This window comes from Trachurus trachurus (assembly GCF_905171665.1).
Source record: "Trachurus trachurus genome assembly, chromosome: 4".
Classification (NCBI taxonomy): domain Eukaryota; kingdom Metazoa; phylum Chordata; class Actinopteri; order Carangiformes; family Carangidae; genus Trachurus; species Trachurus trachurus.
Window position 1 is genome coordinate 14553626 of NC_139898.1, and position 9595 is coordinate 14563220.

General features: G+C 41.7%; 2 protein-coding genes across 2 annotated transcripts in view; one reads left to right on the forward strand and one right to left on the reverse strand.

Annotated features, from left to right (window-relative positions):
- Positions 1-523, reverse strand: part of glis1b (GLIS family zinc finger 1b) — a gene marked incomplete at both ends in the record, with an annotated part of 68258 nt that extends 67735 nt beyond the window's left edge. Inside the window, one exon of the mRNA XM_083970097.1 lies at positions 421-523. Within this exon, the coding sequence (XP_083826223.1) occupies positions 421-523 (103 nt within the window). The remainder of the gene's footprint in view (positions 1-420) is intronic.
- Positions 524-5888: 5365 nt separating this feature from the next.
- dio1 (iodothyronine deiodinase 1) lies at positions 5889-9246 on the forward strand. The gene is made up of 4 exons (XM_083970580.1): positions 5889-6247; positions 6344-6487; positions 7031-7230; positions 7588-9246. The coding sequence occupies exons 1-4, from the start codon at positions 5911-5913 to the stop codon at positions 7651-7653; spliced, it is 747 nt and encodes a 248-aa protein (XP_083826706.1). The 5' UTR covers positions 5889-5910; the 3' UTR covers positions 7654-9246.
- Positions 9247-9595: the final 349 nt, after the last annotated feature.

A 9595-nucleotide genomic window follows, 5' to 3' on the forward strand; every position in this document is an offset into this window, starting at 1 on the left:
ACATCACTGCCTTCATGTGCAATAGACACTTTGATTGTGGTGGTAATTTATGAATTGGCTGAGGATCCAAGTGAGTTCTGGGTTTAATTAGCTAGACCTAATCCACAACTGGAAAACAGGGCTCTCAGCACAAATGCACTATAGCTGTATCAAAGGATGCTCAGAGAGGAGCCATGTGGAAGCAGAAGATGATGGCTTTTTTTTATCATTACATCTCAAATAACCTGGAAACTGATAATTTGCAAGAGTGAGACAGCTGCTGTTTGACTGGATGTGCTGTTGTTCTCCTCATGGTTTGATTTTATAGCTAAGGACAATAAAATTACTACATCAAATGTTATGGTAATTAATTCGGAGATTTGACCAACTCTGTATAACCACCTCGATAGCGTCAATTACTCTCACACACACACGGCCTACCTTGCATGGGCTGGAGAGAGAAGCAGGAGCGCGGGGTTTTGGCTGACAGATGCGCAGCTTTCTGCTCGGACGCGCCGAGCCGCTTGGGGCTGGAGCAGGTCATGTGAGTCGCGGTGTCACTGGGGCTCCGGCAAAGCTGAGATCCAAAGCCTCCGCTCCCGGCTCGTCGCGCACAGATGTCCGCCTTGCTGCCGTACACGGAGAGAGTCATGCCGGTGAAGTCCGCGAAAGTTGGGGTCTGACAGTGGCTGACCATCCCGAACAGCGCTGAGGAGTTCTGCATTGATGCCTCGGCTTGCCCATGCAAGTGTGTGTAGCCTATAGGCGCCGCTCACATTACCTGCGCGCAAGAGAAGAGATGGGGGACGGGGGGGTTAAGAAACCATATCGACAAAGCTACACAGACGGTGATAAGGATGTGTTCATTTGAACAGGAAGAATGAACATAAACAAAAATAAATAAATAAATGAAAAAGCTTTGATTGGATTTGGCAGCACCTACCTTGCCCGATGAGCTTGAACCAGACAAGAGACGTCTAATTGCGCACATCAGCATGTTTATCAAACTGGAGGTGGAAACACTGGCGAGCCTGATCGATAGCATCCTCTCAGTACTGAGGATAAGTCATCAGCATCCCATGCGTCTCCCTCCTCTTCTCTCTCTCTCTTTCTCTCTTCCTCTCTCTCTCTCTCTCTCCCTGAGATTGACACCCGATAGCTCCGCTGCTCCGCAGGACTCGGGAGCACCAATGAAGACCGCGTCCGTGTCTCTGTGGGAGGATAAAGATCTGGATCAAGCCGCCTGTAAATCTGAGCTTGGATGTAAAGTTTGCGAGGTGCTGCATGTGCGTAGTAGGCTACAACCCCGTGTGCTCTCAGCCACAGTGCAGCCGGTCACGGGTGACATGTAGATTAATACGAGTCGTACACAGAGTGGATGTCAAAGTGGAACAACAGGTAGGCTAATTGGACATCGGTGGTGTTCAAACTTTAATACAGTGAGTTATCACACTGATATCCTCGCTCATAAATGATCGCGAGACTATAACGCCACAACAGTGCAATGTAATCAAACGACAGCTAAGTTTTTTTTTTAATGTTAGTGTTAGTGGTTTGCAATGTATAATATGTATATGTATAATATGTATAATCTAATCTATGTAGGCTACTTCATGAAAAAAGAGCAGAAAGCATGGGTTTATTTTGGCTATTTTTCTTTTACATTTAACCTCCATAGTTCTTCCAGAAACCTGAATGAAAACGTAAAATGAATCGCTTAGTAAAAAAAAATTAAAAACAAGAAAAATTCAATAGTGGCACTGTGTTCAATCTTTTTTATACAGTCTATGGTTCAATCTGAATTATATATATGGTTTGACTGACTTTTTAAGTAAGTAAACAACGGTGCATGATGATGAGAATGATGGTGATGATCAATAAATAATTATACAAAATCTTGTGAAGGTATAAAATGCATCTCTTGGGACAGATCAATATGAAGTTGGGGGGGAAAAAGAGTAAATAAATAACCTAAATAAACACATAATTAATAAATAAATAAACAAACAGTCTCCTAAAATCCACGACCCTGAATTACATTTTTTTTTTCTTGACCCAGTCCTCAGAGAAGAGTTGGTCATGAGGAGCAGAGCTTGTATTTGGGAAATGCTGTTCCGCAGCGCCATCGTGTGGCTGTGACCGTGAACGCCTCACGGTCCTAACTGGGTCACAGTTGAACCAGGGGGCGACGGCGGGTCCGCTGGTTGTTAGTATGCGTCAACAATGACCGAGTGGAGCAACCTGTCCAGCGAGTTTATCAGCGCGGTGGGAACAGTGGGACCGGGTCTGCCTGTCGGTTCAATCGTACATGTGGCTGTACGAAAGCGGAAATGCGTGACAAGAATTACTGGGGCTGATGTTGCATTTAAGTGCTGTTGGAAATGAGACTATCAGATGTTCCCAGATAAGAAGAGAGAAAGAGAAGAGCACTCAAGTTGGTACTGGTTGTTGAAGTTACGTAAATACAAATGCTCTCTCATTTTGTCCATACACCCATTATTTCCCTAATAAAAATAGCAAAAACAAGAAGCAAAACTTGTTTAAAACACTGCTCTGGACTTCAATCAAGTATTATTCTGATTCAAAGACACAGTTATTTGTGATGATGGTGACAGTAACTTACAGTTTGAGTAAAACGGCCTCCACGAGTTAAAAATCATAGGTTAAAATGTAGGCTTGAAGCTCACCAGGTGCAGCCATCATGGTGTCATTTCAGTTAAACTTTAACTTCTTTTCTACGGGCTTTCTGATTCATAAAACATACTTTTTTGAATGTTCTCACTTCTCACATATCTTTTCTTGCATGTTGCATTTTCCTTCACCCATCACCTACATGTCTGTTAGAAAGCCGACCACCATCTAGCCACAAGGGGTAAGTTAGGCTAAGTTACCTGTGCTAACTGCTACAAGCTAACTCTCGTCGTCCGCTCTCTTACTCCACAGTCAAACATACTTAGCAACCTAGCTATTTCTTAAATGAGCTGTTGGACTACTGTTACAATTGTATGTCTCAAAACCAAACCTCTCAAACTTACTATACATTTTTGCACCAACATCATCCATGGAAATGACCCTCAGACTGGACCAGGACCAGGACCACTTCACTTGCAGCTTCTACTGCCTCTTTGCAGATTTGTAGTTCCCACACCGCTGCTCGCGCCACACCATCAGCAGAGTCAAGGACAGTTTGACCAGTGCACTTTGACTATCATAATCACATGGATGCATAATCACCATGGAGCAATGGATAAGTATACAACCTCAAATCAAGCTATAGCTTGAAGGGACAACACCCTGCTGCCACCACAGGTGGGCAGTATACACAGGAAATAGAAGATCCTTAGTTTTATGGGACATAAAGCTGCTCTGAGATCGATGTCATCTTAATTAATGTATCATTTTAACTTTTAATTGCCCTAATGGTATGCCACTGCTTGGTGTCAGTAACTTTATTGTTGTTCTTCAGTTGTTGTTGTTTTTTTTGTTTTGTTTTTTATTGTTGCAGTGCTTCAGGTGCAGTCAAATTTGCATTTAAGTACTTTATCTCAGGTTAGGTCAACATTTAGAAATGTCACAACATGAAAAGGACGGAGTGTAAACAACAACAGAACTTTTCAAGGTCCTAGAGAGTGGTATAGCAGCAACAACATGGTGGTAAAATAGATTGCTCTCAATCTACTCAGAAATGGGTCCTCCTCGTGTACAGCAGCCCATTTCAGAGCCGCCCTTTTCTTATCAAACTGTCTGATAACACCTTTCCTGCCAACTGAGACAGAACTGCTATTGAGGACCAGAAGACATGCAATGGAAACCACCTAAAATGAAAAAAAAAAAAAAAAAGTATGACTGGCTGTTGGCTCATGGTATTCTTTAAGTTCATCACGGATAAAGCGGCCTTTCACAAAACATGAAGAAATGTTATTCAAATCTTCTCTTGTCTTTAGTTTTTGAATTTGAAAAAGCCCAACACTTCAACTTAACACAAAATACATGTAGAAACTTAATCAGGAACTCATGCTTATTCATGCAATTATCCAATCAGCCAATCATGTGGTGAAATGCATAAAATCATACAGCAGATACAGGTCAGGAGCTTCAGTTTATGTTCATATCAAATATGAGTGGGAACTAAAATGGGATTTCAGCAACTTTGACCACGGTACACCAGTTGGTTTGAATATTTCTGATACACTGGCTGGGACTTTCGTGTGCAACAGTCTCCAGTTAACAACAGAGAGACTATATGGTAACTCAGATAACATCTCTCTTGCAGCTGCGGTGAGCTAGAAAGCAACACATTTTCTGCAGAGGCATGCAGATGATAGGGTCAACAGCATGGGGTTGTTGGGGTCATTTACACCAAGCAATCATGGTTTTAATGCCACAGTCAATTTGAAGTTAGTTACTAACCATGTGCATGAGAATGCACTATGTCACAAAGTATAGTCATCTCAAATTGGTTTCATGATCATGACAGTGAGCTCAGTTCAGTGTAACTCACTGACCTCCGCAGTCACCAGATTTGAATCTGGTGATTGAGGAGATTCATGCTGCCAATCTCCGGATTGGCAGCATGAATCTCCTCAATCAAAACTGCGCAGCTGACAAATCTGTACCTCCAGGCAGATACTGGTTTGTCTTAACATGAACAAGAAACCTTAAAGGAATGTTTTCACCATACTGTAGTAAAGGTAAGCCCTTCCCATGCTCTTCCTTCAGACCTCAGTAAGTTTAGCTATATACATTTCTTTAATTCAGAGAATAAAACTCATTCAGGAAGCAAAATGCATTCATTGCACCATGAATGACCATGATGACCAAAGACCATGCATGAGGCAGCTTGAACAGCATTTTGAAAATGTTAAATGTTTTAAAAATGTAGAAAATGTTCACAAATTTCTACAAGATGATCCATTAATAATTGAATCATACTGGAGATAAGTAATTTATGAAAAAGCAGTTGCAAAGCTTGAGACTGTACATTATTTCATTTGTTTTCAATAGGCCTACACATTACATGAGCACTGTATTACAATATGACTTTATGCCATAAGTGCCAGCCTTTTTGTTCTCAAATGGTGATGAGAAGTGAATAACCAGCACACAACAAACTAAACAGTCATTCAGCACAGACCACAAAACTTAGACTCATATCAGCCCACAATGTTAGTTTCGTCCAGAAGAAAATTTCAGAATCCCCAGACTCTGGTATCAATCTACCAACAACCGACTTTTGAGGTCATTTAGGTTTTTACTACATTAACCTAAACACTTACTGCCATATCATTATATAGAGTAAGTATCAGCACTCATGCACTGGACCACGCCCATAGAACTCTGTGTTCATTTTCACATCAACTGCTGTTTTGTGGAGGTTGATGGTGATGATGCCATTGTGCTGAAAAAAATCTGCCCAGACAGGTAGCTACCTTGGAAAATGCAACATGGTATGGAAGAGGGAAAACAAGACTTATTGCACTCCCAATGTTTGTCTTGGAAAAGTGCTTGGATTTTGTTAACCCTCTCTAACACACACCCTTTTTCATCCCCATTAAAATTACTGTAGTGTAAGATCTTAAATGCACCAGGTTAGGGTTTCCTACTTCTTTGAGAGACTCTGGGTGCTAAGGGGCTGATTTTTTTTTTTTTTTTTTTTTTTTACATGGAAATAAAATGCCATTTTGCCGTTGCCAGGGAAACTTGTGTCTCTATTTAATGAAACTGAACGCATCCTCACTTTCTTTCACAACCTTTCCCGACCGAAGTATTTCGCGGTTTCAGAAAGTAGTGAGCTCACCGAGGGGCCGTGAAGGCAGCTCTTATCACACACGAGCCGAGTGGGCGGTAACCGACATGTTCAACAATCTAATGACAGTCTGCAGAAAGAGAGGACCGCTGAGAGAAACGGGACTTCACCACCAAGGAGCAAGCATGTTTGTGCAAAAAGTGCTGCTGTATTTCTCGACAGCATCCCTCTTTTGCTACATGGCGGCACTCCACATCATAATCACGATTATGCATTTTATCTCACCAAGCTTCACTAAGAAGCAAATCCTCAAAATGGGTGAAAAAATCACCATGACCCAGAATCCCAACTTTAAGTATGAAGACTGGGGACCGACTTTTAAGTCATTCAAGTTCGTCAGAACCGCCTCCCTGCACATGTGGCTGTCTCTAGGTCAGGAGGCGTTTGTGGGAGAAGAAGCTCCCGACTCACCTGTGGTCACCATGGACGGGGATGAAACCAGCGTCTGCAAGTACTTGAAAGGTGCGTTGTGCATTCATGCTTTTCATTCTTTGCAATTGTGTCTCTCGATCTTAGTATATCTAATTTCTAGTTCATTTGTTTGTCTTTTATTTGCAGGGAACAGACCTCTGGTGTTGAGTTTTGGAAGTTGCACCTGACCCCCGTTTATGTACAAACTTGACGAGTTCAAGCAACTCGTCAAGGACTTCGGAGATGTCGCTGAGTTTCTCGTGGTCTACATCGCTGAGGCGCATTCAACAGGTGAATTTATTATCATCCTGAAATGTATCAGTGGAGGAGAATCACTGCTTCCTCTACAGTGAGAGGAAAATAAAATAAACTTTATTTACAAATAGGCTTTCCCCAGAGTGCACAATGGACAATTTTGAAAATTAATGTTAAAAATACCTTTTTTCTTTTGCCCTTAAATTGTGATAAATATGTATCATGTGCTTTTGTCACTTACGATCCCTGTTGAAGTGCTGTAATTGAAGATTTAAATGCTTCAGGGTAATTTCACACCCCAAGAATAAACATAAAATAAATAACGTTGATTAAATGTTTCCTCTTAACTATAACACAGTCTAAATCAAATGTTGAATCTCTGAGTTCAAAATTGAAATTAACTATAGATCTGTGATATAGTGCCATAGTCTGGGCTGCAGTCACTGTTGGAAAACTGCTTTAACTTTGGATGCAGTAGGCTAATGTAGCCTACTTATGCAACAACTATTAAAAATGATTTATTGTACTGCTGCCTTTAGTGTTATTCTAGTGAAATCACACCCTGTATCTCTGTCTCAGATGGTTGGGCCTTTACTAACAACATTGACATCAACCGCCACCGGAGCTTGGAGGACAGACTGTCGGCAGCACATATCCTGGTTCAGAAGGATCCCCTGTGTCCGGTGGTTGTGGATGAAATGAATGATGTCACCGCCATAAAGTACGGCGCTTTGCCTGAGAGGCTTTACGTGCTACAGGCTGGGAAAGTCGTCTACAAGGTGAGATTTGATACCTTGCAATCAAATACCTGCACATTGATTTTTATGGGATCCTGATTGATTGGCTTCCAGCAAAAGTGACAGGAAATCTGTTCCACTCCACACTCTTTGCTCTTCACATGCAAGAAGTAGGAACAGCGTCGCCTACTCACGCTATGGTGTAGGGTGTTGAGCAATAACAGGAACAGACCCTGCATGTATTTGGCGTGGAGCCAGGCTCATGTTAGATCTGCCAGAGATGTCGAACCTATGTGTTTGCATCATGACAAAAACACTGACATCTTGTCTTGATTTGTTCTTCCTGATTCTAACAAAACCAAGGATGATCTCTAACATTCCTCGCTCTGTGTTCCCTAGGGTAAGGTGGGCCCTTGGGGCTACGACCCAATGGAAGTGCGTTCGTTCCTGGAGAAGATGAAGTAAGAAGAAGATTGTCGATTCAAGTCAGGGCATGTGGTTTGCCGTAATGCCGTGTAGTCGCCATCTAGCCAGCTGAAGAAAAAAAAAAAGGATCTCTGAGTTCAGTGGGGTACAGAATGGGATGGGAGAAGAAAGAGGGGGATTAACATTTTAATCAGGGATTTTGTTTAATCGGACACCAATCAGTGTCTATAAGTAGATAAATATTGCAACAACCCATCTAAACTTGCACTATTATTGGCTCCTGTCCTGACTCTCCTGCACTCTGAAAGATGATCTCAGCTGTCGACCTCTGAGCTTGAACTCATGTCTCAATGTTTCTTAGTGACGACTACAGACTAAACCCCAGGCCTCTGTAGTCAGATGAAGCGAAACAGAGAGATTGGTTCAGTCAGAGTTTGTGGTTGAGGTATCATTATGTACAGGAGATGTTGTGTGTTTCTATGTCTGTGTTTTTCCACTAAAGTTGTCTTAATTCTCAAATTTGTTTGAAGTTAAGGGACAAATTTAAGTGAGTGGAGGACTTGTTTTCCACTTGTCTATAAATGCTCCTGGGTAATTCAACAGGAAGCTGCTTTTTACATGATGATTACAGTGCAAACCTCGGGTCACTGTAATTGGATGAAAGATGACTTTCAAGTAGCTTTTCTCTGAACAATGTGGGAGCATTTATGACTGGACACATTAACGTACAATAAGCGCTCTTGCTCTTGAAAACAAGTATTTTATCAGAATAAATTTGCCTTTCATTGTGGTTTAATTCCAAAATGTTTGCATTTTAACATCTAGTGTTTGTGCTTTTAAGTTGGCTTTCATGGGAAATTATCAAAGGGAGAAGCATCAAAACAGTGTGTAAGCCATTGCTTGACTCTTGTCTGTAGTTTTACTGTCACTGCTGAGTAATGGACGCATTCACACAAGAATAAGCTGCAGAGATCCTCATGTGTAGATTATGGTTCTTCACAGAAACTGGCTGCAGGGGCAGCACAGCGCAGTGAGGATCTGACTGGTGTTTACTGTCTGGTCTGGATGTGATAGAGGGTAAACACACTGCGCTGTATGTCAGTTCTACAAGTTCAACGATTCGGCTGTGCACACAAACATGCGTGCGAGTTGTGGCATGGGGCATTCAGATCCTGATGCAAGTTAATGCTTAACTATCTCACCTTTGCACAGGAACCGATTTTGGCTCAGATTGTGTTTGGAGGAAATTGCCATTCTCGCTTATTAAACTGCCTCTGTATTGTTTTAATCCTTCGATAGTGTTACATAACTTTCAAGTCTGATGCAAGTTTTGTGGCTTTCCAGGGTCTATTGATCAAAGTTTGTGGTGAACGAGCACTAAATGGCTTCTCACTGTTTTGATAATAGAAAACACTGCTGATGAAATACTCAAATTAATTTCTCTAATTTGCCTTGAGGGAAAACTAATTAGACTCCCAAGTGCTTGACAGTGTTTTTGTAATCTGATTTATCAGCTTTTTTCACGCCTTTTAATTTTTTTTCTGTGTCTCCTCCACATTATAAACTTGCTCATGTATTTGTGTACATTTGAATGGTAGTCCACCTTTAATATTTTTATGATCCAAGCAATAAAACAGCAGCATTGACACCAATGTGTGCCTTGGCTTTTCTGATATGTGTAAAAACCGACTATAAAAGTAAACCCCGCTGGAAAAAATTAAGTCATACGTTAATACCGTACCTCACCGTTACAAGTTTACTACATGGATATATGGCAGTGAACAAAGCAGTTTTCTGTTTTGCTACGGCTTTCATGACATTAAGTGTGTGGATCTGAAGTTGGAGAGGAGGTTTGGCTCCTGCCCAGCCAGGCCACATCCTGTGGAGACGAGCCAGCAGCAGCTCAGCCTCATTTCCTATTGTTAGACAGGAACCAGAACACAGCGAGTTCCTCCCCGACCGTCTACTTTGGGTAAGATTT